This window comes from Lygodium microphyllum, chromosome 13, assembly GCF_053477565.2.
Source record: "Lygodium microphyllum isolate KBCC chromosome 13, Lygodium_microphyllum_v1.1.10, whole genome shotgun sequence".
NCBI classification, from domain to species: Eukaryota; Viridiplantae; Streptophyta; class Polypodiopsida; order Schizaeales; family Lygodiaceae; genus Lygodium; species Lygodium microphyllum.
This window is the reverse complement of record NC_141147.1, coordinates 21,513,134-21,532,500: the sequence shown is the minus strand read 5'-3', so window position 1 is coordinate 21,532,500 and position 19,367 is coordinate 21,513,134. Positions and strand designations below refer to the sequence as shown.

Here is a 19,367-nt window from a genome sequence, read left to right as displayed (position 1 = left end):
CTACTACAGATTAGGGTTAACAATAGAGAAATCTGAAATTTCTCGGCCTTTTGGGAAATGTGCTAGAAATTGGAAGCTCCAAGACTTGGATTTAACAATGCTGAAGCTGTTTTTAGTCAATTTCAAGTGGAAGGACTAGCAAATCAATGAATTTGAGGCATTTTCCATCTTGGTCAAATGGGGTGAAGGCCAATTGACTACCTGAATCAAGGGGTAAATCAGATGGAAGACTTGCTGGTCATTTTGGACAGCAAGGGGAGTTGGAATACCAGTAGGGATTGGGAAAATCCCATTGTACATCAACTTCTTCTTCAATTAAATTAAAGAAATATCGAAAGGGGCGCCGGTTTTGGGGCCAATAGGGTGTCCATTGTCCAAGATTGTAAGTTAATTTGCATTTCTTAGTTTTGTAATAAATGTTGTCGTAACTAGGTTGTAATTAGGGAATTACTATCCGTCCATGGAAGGAAGGATGGTTTTAGTTGAGGTAGGTTGCTCACCACAATGAATTGAGATATTTGCCAAGGAGGGGTGTAGACATCAATGGAGAAGTAGGTGCCAATGGGAGAAAGACCTAGAAACAAGATTAGGGCTAAGTTGATAGGTTGCCTACTACTTATAAATGAATGGATCCTCCCAAATTAGGTTTGTGGCTTATGGAACACAGACACTCTTTAGGATTGTTTGATAATAATTAAGTTTTGGGGTTGTAATAAAGAGCTAATCAATGTGTAATGCATTTTGTTGCTCAACATGTAAATCCCCATGGATGCTTGGGTTAGGGGACCGCACCGCCGATGCACATGCATCACCTGAATGTGCAGAAGTAGAGGACCTATAGGCAAAGGATGCATCTATGTTGTAAGATCCCCCTGGTGTGGTGTGTGGTTGGGCAAATGGAATGGTGAATGGGAATGTGAAAGATGGTGTGTGTGAAAGTGTGAAAGCAATGGAAGAGAAGGGTAGGATGGGTAGGATTGTAAATTGAGATGTAAATGAGATAGAAGTGAATAGAGATTTTGTGGAAATTGAAATGAAGATGAAGAAGCACGTGACTATAAGATGCAAAACTTGAAGGAATGCTAGGAGGAGGGTTACTTAATTTCTTCTTATATGCTCTTCTTGTGTCTATGTACATGAATTTGTCCTCTTTAGTACTTTGACGGTTATGAATAAATTGAGGTGTACCTTCTAATTGATTATTACTAAGATCTTGCATGCAAGTAGGAACAAAAGATGTGGAAACAGAATTGTAAACTTGTGTATCTGAAATTTCACCAAATACATATTGGAAACTTTGCCTCTAATCTTCCTTATCTTCAACTTGGTGCCTCTTGGGACAGTCCCTTGCCATGTGCCCTTGTTCACCATACAAAGCATTTATTTGCAGCCATTAACTCCTTGTGTTGTACAAGCAATTTCCAAGTATTTCTTTGCTGTTTTTGCTTCTTTTGAGCCCTTTTTTCAGATTCCCCTTATTTTCAGTCTTGGAAGAATTTTTAGACAACTTCTCATCATCAACTTGGAAGCCCAAATCGTTACCATGCAGCAAAGCATCGGTTGTACTTGCCATCTCTATAAGTTGTGACATGCTGGTCATGGTGATCTTTATGCAAAAATCCCTAATTCCTTTAGGTAGTCCACAATAATACTTCTCCACTTGCTCGTGAAGGTGGACAGCTTCGTAAGAAGCAAATGGCAACAATGCATCCCAAACTTCTTATTATACTACTCCAAGTTTTTGCATTGTGATGAATCCAACTTATCCCAAGTAGTCATAATATCCACCTCAAGGGTGCTTGTTAATCAATTAGAAGCAAACATTTACTTAAATTGTATCCATGTTGATGGGTGCTCTACCTTGCATTAGAAGTGATGACCACCATTGTAATGCATTTCCCTTTAATAAAAGTGGTTGCCTTTCGAATCTTATAGGATCGGTGAAGTTGCCTTTTGAATAGGCTACATCAAATAGTTGAATGAAAGTCAAAGCTTTTAATCTATCTTGTGCATCTGTTATAGAATCCGAGATACACACTCGACTTTCTTATATACTTAAAATATATATGGCGAATATTATGTTGGTACAGAGGGAGAATAGATGAGAGAAAAGAAAGATATAGAGAGAGAGGTAGAGAAATTGACAACACACTAGGGACTGGAAGATGGGTCAGTTCCCCCCCTTGTGGAGTTATATTATTGACAAGGAGCAAGCTCCTCCGTTACACATAAGCCAGTTTTTACTTGTAGATCTTGGAAACAAGATCACGGTTCCTTGCACGGTATACAACCGGCTAACACTTGAACAACTTGAAAGTTGACACCTTTTGATCCTTCTTGAGTCTCCTTCTCTCCTACACAATATGTGTAGGGCTCTCCTCTTGGTGCTTGATTTCAGCAGAGCTTCCACAGTACTTGTACCTTCTCTTCTCCTCTTGGAACTTGATTTCAGCAGAGCTTCTGCAGCACTTGCACTTTCTCTTCTCCTCCTGGATACATGCAAAGTGATGCTTCTTCACCTCTTCCTTACACCCAAGGAGAGCCTCCCCTTTTATAGGATTTCAAGAGCTTCTCTTCTTGGAGAGAGTTGAGTTGATCTTCATGCAAGATGTGGTTGTTACACTTTGCAGCACTAATTTCGAGCTTTCTCTTTCTGCGTTGTTTGGATGAAAAAACGTCCAACACGAAAGTTGTAGATCTCACTGTTTCCGATAATCCATCGGGCTCGTTTTTAGAGATCGTTTTTCTATTGCGAGATATTTTAAAAATGGATTTTTCAAAAAACAGCTTTTTAAACTGTACTCTTAACTTGTGGTCCGTGCAACCACCTTGAGTCATAGATAAGGAGAGTTCATTAGATTGCCTTGGGCCTCAACCTTAAGATTGAATTCCACACAAAAACTTATGTAAATTTAGACCTTAGAAAGAGAAAATCACTTCTCTCCTCACTTCTAGAGGATCACGTCTCGTCTTTCTTAGTGAGAGAATTCCGTCTCTCTTCTTTCTTAATGAAAGAAAAGACCTTAAACCTTGACTTGTAGGGGAGAGGATGACCCCAAATGAAGGCAATGCTCATTACACACAAGTTAACATTCCGAGGCGTCCCTGGATGCACACATAAATACATATACACAATGCTAATGCACTTTCTCTTCTTAGAACGCAATCCATTTTCATTTATGTGTAACTCCTTGGTTCTTGTGTACACTCTTACACTTGGCAAGTACTTCTTTCCCCCTCCATAACTTGTACTGCCAACACTAGATATCCCCGTCACAGTGCTCTGATCACCCCATTAAGTGATGCACTAGGAATACTGGTCTCTAAATGGTCTCATGGCCATGCTAGATCATCATCAACACTTAAAGAAAAGTGAGTCATTAATTTATTGACACGAATTTATTAAATAGAGAATGTGTAGTAAGCAATCAATTTAGTGACAACACCACTGAAGGCCTCAAACTTAGCCCCTTTTCCATTCCCATCATAGTCCTTTGTTGACCCCTTGGGAGTCAAGCTATTATATACTAGCTGCTATAAAAAGGGTGCACTTGCTGCATTTGTGTCATAACTAGCAGCGTAAGAAGCATTGACATGACCAATATTCATCCTTGGGTCCCATACATACTAGAAGGTGTAGATGCATTACCATACATGTCACTTTCTGCCCTAAGTATTATGTGAATTCTACCATACATGGGATTTTGCATTCCACTAGCGATACCCAAATACATTGGGTTTTGCATTTGATGCATTGGTTGCTACATACCATAAGGAGTTGTGCCATGCAGTTCCATATGCAGTCTTTGATTCACCATAGTATGAGAAATAGTACCACCACCAAAGTGTCCTTGCTACCCCATACTTGTACGTATGTCTTGTTGTCCAAAACCCATTGGATTGGCACAATCAAGGTCCAAGATGGCCTTGCATTTGCATGTCTTACCTTGTTGGCAGTAATTTATTTTGCTCATTTGTAACATTAGGAGCATTTTGAGATGGCTTAGGCATTTCATTATGTACATCTTGTTGTCTCGAAGCTCTAGAGGATGACTCTCTTTTGCCCTTGCTATTCTTCTTAGAAGAATTAAAAAACCGAGCAAATTAAGGATTCTTTGCCATTTGCACAAACATATTAGCTGTTGTCTTTATTAATCTTTGAACTCATCATTAAATTCTCAACCCTCTTGTTGGTCATCAGCATCATTTTGCATTGACGGCCTTGCATTTCGTTCTACATTAACTTTTTCAGGTTTATATATATATATATATAAAGACACGGTGACTCTTTATTTCCAACAACCTCCCACCCAAAGGCAACATGCCTGAAGGTAAAGAAAAGAATTAGCTAAGTCTATGTGTGTACAAAGCTGAAGTACACATATACTATTCAATCCCCATCATCTAGTGGCAATGAGCAAATCTGGAAGACCCTTCGTGAGAAGGTTTGCAAGGTTATCATTGGTATGTACCTTGACAAGCTCAATGCTCTTGTTGTTAAGTACATCCGTGATAAAATGATACTTTATCTGTATGTGCTTTGTCTTTGCTGTTGGAAAATGGTACCTGACTATGGAGAGAGAGAGGGGAGACAATGATAGCAAGAGAGTGAGCTGAAGCAAAAAGAGAAGAGTGTACTTGTTGGAATGAAAGATAGAGTGAAAGTACAACTTATGTTTAGGTCAAGGGTTGACCTAACGAGCCTTCCACCAACTAACTAGAGTTAGGTTTATTTTACTCTAGAGCCTAGTGTCACTACTTTAAGTTTCTAAGACACTAGGTGTACACACCTTACATTGACACTTTAATAAGTGTCCACACCACACAAATTACATTGGGTGTTGCCCATAGAATCGGAAAATTCTAACACACCCTTGCAGTGCCAATGTGATGAAGTACAAGGATGATCAATCACCAAAGGGTAACAAGTTTAAGGACTTTCGAGAAGCCTCAAACTTCTCGCGTGGTAGTGCCTTGGTGAAAATGTTTGCAACATTTTTCTGTGTGGATAAATACATCAAGATGATCTCTCTTGCATAGCATCTCTCTCTGACATAATGGTAATGCACCTCTATATATTTCGTGCGAGCATGAAACACAGGATTTCATGCTACTGCAATAGCACGCTGACTATAAAAAAGAATGGGTGTAGGACCCTCCAATGGTAAATGTAGATCGGCCAACAATCTGTGCAACCGTACACATTCCACTGTTGTCGTCAAGGCTGCCTTGTACTCAGCCTCACAAGACAAGGTAGCCACTGTAGGCTGTTTCTTGCTTAGCCATGAAATGCATGAACGGCCTAGAAAGAAACAGTGTCCACTAGTAGACTGCCTAGTGTTTGCATCACTAGCCCAATCTGATTCACTGTAAGATTGTAAGTGCAAGTCTCCCTCCCTAGGAAATAATAATGTATGTGACTAAGTACCTTGCAAATATCCGAAGATCCGCTTAACAACTTGCCAATGTACGGTCCGTGGGCTATGTATATGCCTGCTCACCTGAGATACTGCATACTAAATGTCAGGGCGTGTGTTGTAAAGATAAATAAGACAGCCAACAGCTTGGTTGTAATTGCAACATCAGACATCTCTTCACCATCATGCATAGACAGCTTTAAGCCTGGCTCCATAGGAGTGCACATAGGTTTGCAATCTTGTATACTAAACCTATGTAATAGCTTATCCACATATTGTGACTGTGACATGATGATACCATGTTGATTTTGGGTGAATTGAATTGCCAAATAATAGTGTAGGCAGCCCATATATGGCATAGCAAATGCATGTTTTAATTCAGCCTTAAAATCTGCAATTTTTTCTTCTGTAGGTCGAGTGAGCAGCATGTCATCTCCATAAAGAATGATAAGTAGCAAGTCCCCCTCCTCATTCTTAATGTATAGAGTGGGATCAATTGGACTATTTTTGAACCCTTTACTAGCCAAATAAGCATCAATTTTGGAGTACCATGCACGAGGAGCTTGTTTGAGACCGTAAAGAGCTTTATGTAGCTTGCGTACCATGTGCTCTTCCCTTTAACCACAAACCCTGGAGGTTGTGACACATAAACATCCTCCAGCAAATCCCCATTCAAGAATACTGTCTTAATGTCCAACTGATGTACTTTCCAGCCATAATTTGCAGCCGTAGCAATCACACATCTCACCGTACTCATATGGGATGTAGGAGCAAAAGTCTATGCCCTTCTTCTGTGCATAGCCTTTTGCCACCAACCGTGTTTTGTACGTGTCAATTGTACCATCAGTCTTTCGTTTGAGTTTAAAAACCCATTTTGTGCCAATGGCCTTCTTGCCAGGTGGTAAATCCACAAGATCCCATGTAGAGTTAGTGGCAATAGAGTCTAACTCATCCTGCATGGCTTGCATTCAATGTACATTTTTCTGAGCTTCGTCCAAGGAAGTAGGCTCATCATTATCCAATAGTGAGCTCATAAACACATGCTCATCACAATCATCTACTTCCGTAAAATCAATCAAATGTGCCTCCCCTTGCATCATTTGTTGCATTTCTGGCAGCCCTTCTAGTGCGTTGAGATATGGGAGCATCCATTTTACCCTTGTGGAGAGTCTGTAACAGCCATCTTGGGACTGTTTTGGCTGCATTTACAGCAGCCCTTTCATGCTGTACTGCTTCTTCCACTGCATATGGCAAACCATCATCGATACCCTGCTGTTCGGGAGCATATGGTGCAGCAACAGCTTGCTGTAATAAGTCTGTCCTGCCATTTACAGCAGGCACAGACTCCAAAGTAAGTGGCAAAAGACCCTCAAAGACATCATCAATGCCATGGGTGGCTGGCATTTGAAACTGATCATGTGAAAATGCAGCATTTTCAGCAAATATGACATTCCTACTGACAAAGACTTTTTTCGTGAGTGGTTCATACAAGCGATAGCCCTTGCTCTCCGAACTGTAACCAATAAATATGCATTTTACAGCCTTGTCATCAAGCTTCTCACGAAGCTCTTTCGGAACATGTGCATAGTCTATGCAGCCAAACACCCGAAAGTAGTCTACTTTGGGTTTCTTGCCATGCCAAGCTTCGAATGGTGTGATCGCCTTCAGTGCCTTAGTGGGTGCATGATTCAACACATGATTTGCACATTGAAGGCCTTCTAGCCAAAATTTATGAGTAGCCCCTTGCTTTTTAGCATACAACGAGTCATCTCCATAAGAGTCCGATTCTTCCTTTTAGCAACACCATTTTGTTGAGGAGTCATTCTAACAGTGGCTTGATGCGTAATGCCATGATCATGCAAATATGTCTCAAAAGCACAAGACATATACTTCCCTCCTCTATTTGTGCGAAGTGTCTGCGCTTTTAAGTTAGTTTCAGCTTCAAGCTTTGCTACAAGATGTTTGAAATGCATAAACACATCGGATTTTACCTTCAGCCCATACACCCATGTATGCCGGGAGTAGTCATCAATAAATGTAATAAAGTACTGATGACCTCCAAGTGTATGTTGTTGAGAATAGCAAATGATGTATGCCCATAGAGGCTGAATGTGTGCCCAAAAGAGGCTTGCCCATAAGTGGCTTTATATGAGAGATATGACAAAGATGTATGCTCTAGAAGCTCTAAGAAGAGATGTCCAAAATCCCATATGCACAGTGAGGTACAGTGATACTATCCAAAAAGCTATAAAGGCATGTACTTGACACTCATTTCAATGCAATGACACTCAGTTTGAGTCACTCAAAACTGTCTTAATGAGTCCAAGCTAATCTATCTTGGAACCTAATTCATTTGAGTTACAATCTCTCACTCTGATAATGTATCGTGTGTTTGACTTGCGTCCACCATAGCCAACTAGCTCTAGATCCGTGTTTCTCAACATGGTATCAGAGCCATGGCTGAGCTAGGAAGCTAGTAGGTGGAATCTCTCCTTCTGTGCATGCTCTAGGATTTTCCCTCCTTCATTCTTCTCCTTTTACAAGCTCATTCCAATCCCAACCTCTCAAACCATACAACATCCATTGTGTGTACGAGGAGAAGAAGCTTAAGGAAGGAGGTGTTACCAAAGGAGCTCAAGGAAGAATGTTGCTACTCAAGAAGATCAGTTTAGAGTTTATATTGAAGGTCTTGCTATTTCCATTTCTCAAGTTATCGTTTGAAAGAAGAAGAAGGCTGCAACCATTGAAGGCCAGCCTCAAGATCAAATCATTTGGTATTATCCTCAGCTTATTACGTGGAGCAAAGGGCTTGCTTACTCCATAAAGCACAGGGGCTGTTTTTTTTGAACAGAGAAATAGAGAGGAAGGAAGAGAGCTCAAGTTGAGAAGACTTGGTGTTTGGGTTGTTAGTCTGGAACTACCTCAGATCAGACGCCATTACTGATCTGTCTTGCGGACGGACCATCTTGGTAAAAGGGTTCGACTTAGCCCTTACAAATGCTTGAGAAGACAACTGACGCAGCATCCAGGAGCGCAGACAGGCCACAATGAAAGGTTGATCTGCATCGGCCAACTCTCTCCATGTGCAACAAGTCTGCGACCAGCAAGAGATTTTTCGGCTAATCTACAGCCTGGCGTTTCACGGTGACGTGTGCAGAATCGGCAGGCTCCTGGCAGCAATTCACGATTTAATTTTTAAAGGCTAAAAGAGCCTTATCTCTAAGGCTTCAATAAGCCTTTTTTTTTCAAATACCCCTGTTCACACTCTCTTGTTTCAAACCAACTCTCCCACACTCTAAGCTATTCACGGTGATCTTAGTTTTAAAACCGTTTTTTCTACTCCATCAAGTTTCTTTAGACACTAGCATTTTGTGCCATTTCTTCAATATCTGAAGTACTTGTACGGGATTAGACATTGCCATTGAGCAAGATTGCCAATTGGTAAGACCTTCCCTCATGAAATTATTTGCTTGCACAATTATCAAATCCCTTATCTTCTTGTAAAAGGATAGACACTGCCTGAGAGTTCTCGTGGTAAGACCTTCTACTAAAGATGACTGAAGTGGAATATATAGCAAAATTTAATGGTGAAGGCTTCCATGCCTGGAAGGAGAAGACCATGTACCATCTTATACGGAAAGACTTATGGGACTTGTTTGAAGATGATGCAGATAACAAGAAGGAAGATGATGAAGACGGGTTCGTTGAAGAAGACCAGTTCAAATCCAAAGAATGGAAGAAGATGAATAATAAGGCACTAGGCATCATTGCCTGGGGACTAAGTGATGATGTGCTACATCATATATCTGGCATAAGAAATGCTAGAACCGCCTGGGAGGAACTGGATAGAATGTTTGGTACCCAAGCAAAGAATTCAAAGGTAAAACTTCTCATGCAGTTTTATAAATTGGATATCAAAGACAGTGCTTCTATGACCATACACATTAATAAGTTTAAGAGTTTAAAAACTCAGCTTGCATCTCTTAAAAAGAATATTGATGAAGATGAAGCAATAGCTGTACTGCTTGCAAGTGTAAATAAGGATCCATATAAGAACCTTGTGTCCACCCTAAGTAATGTTCCGAGTCTCTCACTCAAAGATATTGAGCACTCACTGCTTGATGAAGAAAGCAAGTTTAAAAGCAAAGATGTAAAAGAAACTAGCCCAAGGGAAAACCTCTTATACACTAGAGGAGCTACTGGACCCAAAGGAAGAGGTCGAGGACTCAACACCGACAACAGGAATCGGATGACATGTCATTATTGTGGTAAAACTGGCCATATTGCCAGTGAATGCTTCCACAAGAAAAGAGCACAACAGATACAGAATAACCACCACCAAAATCAATTCATGAATGAAGAAGAAGAAAAAGATACTTCCGCTACCATCAACAACTATGACAAACTGTTTTAAGGAATTTGTTCCCATAGTGGATATTGTAAAAACCCTACCAAAGATGTAAAGTTTCAAGCCTCAACTTAACTAGGCTGCCAAAGAGCTAGTCTCCTGGTCCATGTCTACATGTAGTGGGGGCAAAAGCGAGCAAGGGTAGAGACTCATCATTTGAGGGCGGTGTTGAGAATAGCAAATGATGTATGCCCATAGAGGCTGAAAGTGCCCAAAAGAGGCTTGCCCATAACTGGCTTTGTATGAGAGATATGACAAAGATGTATGCTCTAGAAGCTCTAAGAAGAGACGTCCAAAATCCCATATGCACAGTGAGGTACAGTGATACTATCCAAAAAGCTATAAAGGCATGTACTTGACACTCATTTCAATGCAATGACACTATCAGTTTGAGTCACTCAAAACTGTCTTTATGAGTCCAAGCTAATCTATCTTGGAATCTAATTCATTTGAGTTACAATCTCTTACTCTGATAATGTATCGTGTGTTTGACTTGTGTCTACCATAGCCAACTAGCTCTAGATCCGTGTTTCTCAACATACATGTCCTCATGGGATCACAAACATCAGAGTGAACAAGCTGCATTTTTCGGACAGCACGCACTGCACCATCCTTTTTGAAGGCAAACCTATGCATCTTGCCCAAAATACATCCCTCACATGCATGAGGAGGTGGAGTCTCCATTGGGGGCAATGCATCTACCATATGACACCTTTGAAGGGTCATCAAACTCCCAAAGCTCATGTGTCCATAGTGGGCATGCCATAGCTTTGCATTTTGCATAGCGGGCGAGATAGTAGTGCCTGCTAAATTATCATGAGACTGTCTATCATATGTATCCAACAAAAATAGACCCTTATGTAGGGTGCCGGATAGCCTAAGTGCATAATCCATCTCTCTATCTCTAACAATGCATTTGTCATCCTCAAAGATGACTTGAAAGCCATGCTTATTAAAAGCAGAGATAGACAACAAGTTCTTTATAATGCCAGGTACAAACAAGACATCTAGAAGCATGAAATCACAACCATCTACAACAGTAATAGTGACTATCCCAATGCCACATACATCATAACTGCTGTTGTTCGCACATGTAACACGCTTCCCAGCAGTGGTTGAATGCAAAGAGATAAACAAACACTTCTTGAAAGTGATGTGCTTTGATGTCCCTCTGTCCAAATACCATGTTTGCTGCGTTTCAGCAGCATTAAATGTTGAATCAGCCATTGAAGAATCATAACCACATGTGAGAAATGCATAGTCCTCCTCTACAAAGTTGGTTGAAGTATCATCATTAGTAGATTTGCTGGCTAATGTTTCTTGGATAGCCAAACCGAAGTTCTTTTTCTTCTCTTTGGCCAATCTCTTTTTGCATTCGTCGATATAGTGACCGGGCTTCTTGCAATAATGGCATTTCCCCTTCTTTTTAGTATTTTCTGTGTCTTGGACAAACCTATTTGATGGCTGTCCAACATCACCCTTTTGCTGATTTTTTACATTTTGCTTGACTTTTCCTTTGCCTTTGAACTTAGAAAGCATAGCAACATCAGTTGAATGCAATGCTACAGTCTTCCGAGTTTGTTCCTCTTGTAATAAGAGGCCTTCCAACTCCACAAATGTAAGGGGCTGCTGCCTCCCCTCAAAGACAACATCAAAGAGGTGTGGAAACCAAGATATGACTCTGAAAGAGAGTTCAGTGTGATGTTTACAAATTCAGCATCTTGAATGACCTCATCAACATTGAGTAGCTACTCACGCAAATTGTGTATGTGAGTAAGGTGCTCTGTTATACTATCACCTTCATCCATGGTCACATTGGCCAACGCTCTGTGGAGATAGGGTATCCTGACCTCATTGCGTGCTGCAAATATACGCTCAAGTATATCCCATGCTGATTTTGAGGTCTTACAAGACCGAATGTGTGAACTAATTGTCCTTTTCACTGACAAGGCAATCAAAGAAAGTGGCTATGCGTCTTTTGAGTCCCATTTCCTCTGATCCTTGGTAGGAAAGAGAGGAGGGGCAGCATCAGTAGCAGCACCAATATCACCACTAGCAGTACCAACAATCTATCCTCGAGCGTTGCGTTGAGGTGTCTGAGGTGCAAGACCTTTTGGTCGCTACAAATCACCTGCAACATAGTCCCATAAGTCCTTCTCCACAAGAAGGTTACGGACCATAAAACTCCATAGTGGGTAGTTTGAGCCATCAAGTTTGTCCTCTTGAGTGAGGACACCAAGGATGTTGCTCTGATCATTATTCCCTTGATGTGCCATGCTGTCAATGATAGACAAAAATCTGCAGCCAAATACTTCAATGCTGAAGTATAAAGTATACTCCTCAGAGTACCAAAATTCCCCACGGGATTGAGAAACAAGTACCAAACTATCACTCAAATGCCAAAGTGTGCATAATGCTACCCAAATCAGCACTTAGTCAGTAGATTATAGCACTATATTGCTATACCACTCTCGCCTCGAAATGTGTGCCCACAAAAGTACAAAATACAGCAACTTAATGCTGATTATTACCAAAATTTACTGAATTTTCCCAAAATTCTCTACTCAATATGACTATAACAACAATTAAATATTGCTGTACTACTTGTTGCTTCTCTTGGAGCGTGTGTCAAGCAAAAGCCCCAAATTTCTTTCTAAAATTGCAAAGAAATTGAAGAAATTTGTACCTTACAGCTGGATTTTTTTTATAGAAATGTCGCCTCAGGATGCGTGTCGACTATGAACAACAGGTGAAATCTGCCTCTTGATGTTGCCAGATCCAAAAAATTGATAAGCCCCAAATTTTCTTGAGCCAATGTGGAAGAAATTGCGCAATGTCTATGAGTTTGGTAACAATTTACGCAAAGGGCTTCCAATCGGATAAAAGCCCCAAATTTTTGGTGGGAATGTCCAAGAAATTGAGAAATTTCTTCGAATTGGTTGTCAATTCAAACTCTGGAAGTAAAAATTAGCAAAAGCCCCAAATTTTTGGGCAGCACGAGCTGAGATTTGAGAAGAGATGACTGAAATAGACTCGAAATTCCAGAAATTTCGAGAAAACCCCAATTTTGAAAATCAGGGTTTCTGCACTTTTTAGGGTTTGCAGAAATTGGCGGGTAGGATTGAGAAAATGGTGGGTAGAGCTGAGAAAATGGAGGGCAGAGCCCAAAACAATAGCGGCTCTTCCAAAACAGCAGCTCCTTGGGCTGCGTGTAGGGCTGTGTGTGGGACTGTGCATTGGACTGCGTGTAGGGTTGCGCGCAGGCTGAATACAGTTGATCTGGAGCAGATGACTGAGCTGGACAGATCTGGAGCAAATGGACAGATTTGGAGCTGATGGCTGAATTGGACAGATTTGGAGTAGACAAGAGATGGCTCAGCTACAACTCCTCCTCCACTTCAGCAGCACCTCACAGCAGCTGAAAACTCTTTCTCGAGTTGAGAACCAAGCTGGCAGCAGTAGGATCTTGGGTGGAATGGCACCGACTGACGGTGATTGAACGGAATCTGCGCGTACGAGCTGCTCATATACCAAATGTTGGAAAATGGCAGCCAACTATGGAGAGAGAGAGGAGAGACAATGACAAAGAGAGTGAGTTGAAGCAAAAAGAGAGGAGTGCACTTGTTGGAATGAAAGATAGAGTGAAAGTACAACTTATGTTTAGGTCAAGGGTTGACCTAACCAGCCTTCCACTGACTAACTAGAGTTAGGTTTATTTTACTCTAGAGCCTAGTATTACTACTTTTAAGTTTCTAAGACACTAGGTGTACACACCTTACATTGACACTTTAATAAGTGTCCACACCACACAAATTACAGTGAGTGTTGCCCATAGAATCGACAAATTCTAACATTTGCATAAAAGATTGGATTCCGTGCTAGCATGATAGCATTCTGACTATCATAGTGGAGGATAGGAGCCTCTGTAATACCAAGCTCTCTCACCAGACGTGAAAGCCATAAAGCCTCCTTGCATGCCTCAGTGGCAGCCACATACTCTGTCTTTGTAGTAGTAGACAATGCAACACACTTCTGTAGCGTGGATATCCAAGAGATTGCTTGCTGAAGCATAAGGAATCTTGGCCAGTTCATCCTTTCCATCATTAGATGTAGGGCTATCATCTGCACTAAGTTTCACATATGGAGGCAACGGTATATCTATGGCTTCTCCCCTCTCCATATTGAAATGCTGTAAAACCTTAGTAACATACTCTTGCTGTGATAGATAGAGAAGACCTTGTGATTTGTCCTTGAGTATACGCATGCCAAGAATATGATTGGCCTCACCAAGATCCTTCATACCAAAGCTACTGTGTAGGCTTTGTTTCAAGGAGTCCAAAGCATGAACATCCTTGCTTGCAATCAGTATGTTGTCCACATACAAAACCAAGAGAATAAAGCTGCCATCTGCTGCCTTCTTGGCGTATAAGCAGTGATTTACTTGAGATCTATGGAATCCTTGAGATTGCATAAATGTATCAAATTTATGATACCATTCTCGTGGTGCTTGTTTCAGCCCATACAAACTCTTGTTGAGTTTACATACCATGTGCTCTTTTCCCTTTGCAACAAAACCCTCAGGCTGTTGCATAGATCTCCTTATGCAAATCACCATGTAAGAAAGCTGTTTTTACATCCATTTGTACGAGTTCCATATCTTCAAATGCAACCAAGGCCAAAATGGTTCGTAAAGTAGTCATTTTAACTACAGGAGAAATTTTTTCATCAAAATCAATTCCATGTTCTTGCTTGTACCTTTAGCAACTAGTCGTGCTTTGTACCTTGGCAAAGAACCAGAAGTGACTTTCATTTTGTAAACCCATTTGCATGGTAGCAAGGCAAATGCATCAAATCCCAAGTGCCATTTTTCATGAGCGATTCTATCTCTGACAACATAGCCTTATGCCATTTCTTGATGTCTTTTCTGTCCATTGCTTCCTTGAAGCATGACTGCTCACCACAATTGTCAACATGACATAATTGGCCATATAATTTACACTAGGAACAAACCTATTTGGCTATCTTTGCATTTTGGTCGACCTACGGACCCAACGATCAAGATTTGTTGGCTGTTCAGCTTGCGAATTTGCATTAACAGCTTGCTGTTTTGCAAGTTCAGCATGCTGTACAGCCGATTCTGGTTGTCCCTAAGGCATTTGTTCTTACTAAAATTGTGGTAGATCATGGGCAATATCTTACTGATCATTTTCAGCATTATTCCTTGCATTTTCAAGGCCATTTATAGCAGGTATTAGCTGCTGTCTAGTGGGCATTCTTTGCTGTTCTATGAGTACATCTTCCTAGAATACAACCCTTCTAACTTCCTTAGTCTTTTATGCCATTTGTGTATGCGATCTTTTCGGAGGATAACATCATTGTTACGTATAATTTTTCTTTTTTTGAGATCTCATAATCTATATCCCATTTTATCCTCATTACCATATCCTAGGAAAATACATTTGTAAGACTTTGTTGTGTTTTTCCTTGCAAATGTGTACAAATGCTTTGCAGTCAAACACTCTTAAGTGAGTACACAAAGATGGCTTGTTTGACCATGCTTCTCGAGGGACTTGCGATCCCTTCCCAAAAAAAAAAGACGTGTTTGGTGACTGATTAATCAAGTGTACGGTTGTCATAACAGCCTTTGCCCAAAATCCATGAGGTAAAGCAATATGTGATAGCATTGTATGGACGCTGTCTTGAATGGTCCTAATCATACGCTTTGCAACATCATTTTGGTGTGGATTGTGAGGGGCGGTGATCTTCCTTTTAATCCCTTTGCTATCACAAAATTCTTGAAAGGCTTTGGAACACATATTCCCCACCATTGTCAGAGTGAAGACACTTTAATGTCTTGTTGGTTCGACTTTAGTAAGTGCCTGGAATTTTTTAAATTTATCCAAGGCCTTGTCTTTATGACGGATTAGATAAATCCATACTTTCCGTGTGGCATCATCAATGAAAGTAATTAAATACTTATTTTTCCCTAGAGATAACTCTGGCATCTGACATACATCTGAATGTATGAAAACTTCAAAGAATGAGTTTTTTTATATGATGTTTGAGCATGCTTACCATAAATACAATAATCACATTGTTCAAAATCAGCATATCTCAAATATAGCAAATAACCCAAACAAGAAAGCACTTTCATTTCAGTTTGACTCATGTGCCCCAACTAGTTGTGCCACAAAGAAACACTTGGTTGCTCGGTTATGGCGACTATATGGTCACGCCTTGGCAACAATGTGAGAGCCCTTACAAATTTTCCATTTGCAATCCCCAAAGGTGGTATGATAGCTGGTGCTTATCAAGCTCTTCTTGAGTTGAGGTACATGCCTCACATTATGCAAAACAAACACGGAGCCGTGCTGAAATTCCAATTTCACAGTGCTAACACCTACAATTTGACATGCATAGTTATCCCCCAAGCGGATAACACCATATCCACCACCATTTGTAGTCAGAAAACCACTCATGATGTGGTGGTATGACATGAAAAGATGCACTTGAGTCAAGTATCCAAGTGTGCATGTCATCATCAGAATCTGCAATTAATGCATGTGCATTCAAAGAAGAAGCAAGGAGTACATCACTGTCACTATCATTTTCATGAGTGACTACATTTACCTCCTCTATCTTCACGCTGCTTTTCTTTGTAGGTTGATTGTTCTCTCTCTTAGCCTTGTTATTTTCAGTGTTTTTGCTTTTGCCTCTCTCTTTCTTCAATTAAAAATAGTCCCATTTGTAGTGCCCTTTCCTGCCACAATGATGACACTCCACATTTTAGCCTCAAGGCTTGTTGTGTGCTCTATTTTTAGAACTGCCCTTTTGCTAAAATCTGTCCCTAGTGTGCAATGCATTAGAAGACTTGTTTGCTGAATTATTTTGCCTGTTGAGTTCTTCCATCAGCAAAGAACTCTTCACATCAAAATATAAAAGCTGAGCATTTGAGTTACTCAAAGCTGTCCCGAAAGTATCCCAACTTTTAGGCAAAGTACATAGCAAGAAAGTAGCCTTGAACTCATCATCAATGTGAAAATCCAAAGCAATCAGCTGACTGGAAATTGAATTGAACTCATTCAAATGTACAAACACGGCTGTACCTTCATGTGAAGGTCCATCAACTTTTTTAGCCCATAAACCTTGCCGGTTGCACTTTTTTGAGCATATAATTCCTCAAGTCTTCGCCACATTTTATATGCAGAATTCAGCTTCTCAATGTTAAAGAGTAAGTTGTTTGACACCGAGAGCTCTATTGTAGAGCATGCAAGCTTGTCCAAATCATCCCACTCTTCTTGTTTCATATCTATCTCCTTTTAGCTTGCAAAAGAGTTAGTTGTTTGACACTGAGAGCTCTATGGTAGAGCATGCAAGCTTGTCCAAATCAAAGCGAAGGAAATAAGCCTCCCTTTAGTTTGCTTGGGAAGTTTTGACAAGTGGTTGCTTACTTTGCTACTAAGCAACTTTCCAAAAGTAATTTCTAGCTTTAACTAATGATCCTGCCCAAGAACTACCTTGTGCTGATCCACAATTAATGTGCTAACCCCCATTGGACATTCAATTGTCTCAACATTAATTGGCATTGGAATTAGCTTTAATTTATGAGTCAATGCCTAGTCCCTCTAATGTCACCATTGGACATTTAATGGCCCAATTAATGGCATAGGTCCAAACTAACACCAAGCATCCACAAGTACTTGTTGGGCATGCACAACTTGATAATGCCAAAGCTAAGCATTAAAAATACATGTCCTCATGACAATTACACTTGACTAGCAAGGTGGTTCTCTTGCAGGTAAGGAGGCAACAATTGTTATCTTGGGTGGTGATAAGTGATGTGGCCTAAGTGTAGAAGTCAACGGTTATATGGTTGAGTTGTGGTGGTTGTAGGAGCTCCAAGGGGGGTCAAAGCTTGATGCTGATGGTGTTGACACTGAAGAAAAACCCAATGGCAGCATGGTGACATGCAATCATTGGAGGCCACTAATTGGAGGGACGAAAGCTCGTGTGATGGCAATGGCTTCGAGTAATAGCAAGCTAAGGTGTGGTGATCAATGGAAATGGCTGCATTGGAGGCCGTTGCAAGTGATGGCTATGAAGGGAAGCCGCTTTGATACCATTGTTGGCTTAGGTGTGAAATAATTTGTGCGCAATAGATGACAATGAGAGAGACAATTGAAGCACAATGATAATCATAAACGAAAGCCAATGTATTATGGAATGACTCAAAGTACCACAATAATGAATAATGCCACACTTCATATGCTAGGATTGAACAAAATAGCTTAACCATCATAAAAAACCGTAACCCTAGTGACTTCAGAGTCCTAGGTGATCAGGTGTAACAACTATCTAAAGTGACAACTTAAACACACTAATGAGCCAAAACATAGAATGAAGGGTATCAGTGCAGAGCCCATGAGATGGCCTATAGGTTGGAATGGGAATAGGCTGGTGTGATTTGCTTTGGTGGTGATGTTGGATCTCAACCAATATAAGACTCTTGGTGCAACCTTGAATCTTGTTGGAAGTTCGTCCTCATCTCATTTATTCAAAGATGTTATGAGGTCCTAACATGTACAATTCTTATCCTCAATGCATGTGATAAGTATATTTCGATAAAGAAGGTCGTCTCAATGAAGCCACTCTGTGTGAATTGAGAGGAAGGGTAAGGGATAGGAGAGGGGTTTACTCCTCTACTAAAGATTAGACTAAAAGATGATTATGCCTCATAATGTATCATATTTCCTGTGAAAATTGAAATTTAGAACTCAAAGCTGAAATTGTTGAGCTTAAAGACTTTGTGAGATTAAAGGTGAGCTAATCTTATTGTCATGACTTGGCAGAAAGCTAGCTACACAAGAGGTAGAGCATCCTCCTTGTATGCCTGATGTTTTCCGCTGTTTGGGCAAAGCTTCTCGGATTGTCCTTGGGGCCATTTCTCGACGATTGAAACTACGAAGCGAGTAAGTGATTTTTCTTTGAGACACTCTAAAACAATCCTGAGTACAATTTTTTTTTCTGACAAACTCAAATTTCATTTATTTGACAGCATTTTTTATCCTTTGCTGGATGATTGCCCACTACCAGATGAAGATATTTCAGCATCAGTGCTAATAGCATCACATCGCCACAATGTGCAGAGTAGTGCTATTGATTCATCCTCTAGGGAAGACTGTTCCCAAGAATTTGAGGAAGGATTGCTGACTTTGATTGCAGCAGATTCTCCTGGGCTGCAGGTGAGTCTCAGTTTTTGTAACAGTTACTAATATCAACATGACACAGCAGCTTTGGTCTTATATTAATATACATTTCTTGCAGTGCTAATATATGACTTAAATATCTGAAGTTTTGAATGTAAGAGAAACATAAGTGGCTTGCTGCTTGCAAAATTAATTGTGGGGAACAGATATTTATTTTCCGGCTATTTTCTGTGCATCTCCTGCTTTTGTTCTGGTTTGTGCCACCACAGTTTTCAGTATTTGTGTTTTTTCTGCTTATGTTTTTTGCTGATGAGAACAGAAGTTATAGATCTTTTC

General features: G+C 40.4%; 1 protein-coding gene across 2 annotated transcripts in view; it reads left to right on the top strand.

Moving 5' to 3' along the window:
* The window catches only part of LOC148026402 (uncharacterized), a 91,929-nt gene that overhangs the window by 2,139 nt on the left and 70,423 nt on the right, over nt 1-19,367 (top strand). For both annotated transcript variants that reach the window (XM_087690849.1, XM_087690847.1), the window contains exons 2-3: nt 18,675-18,794; nt 18,881-19,067. In XM_087690849.1, coding sequence (XP_087546975.1) covers nt 18,675-18,794; nt 18,881-19,067 — 307 coding nt within the window. The remainder of the gene's footprint in view (nt 1-18,674; nt 18,795-18,880; nt 19,068-19,367) is intronic.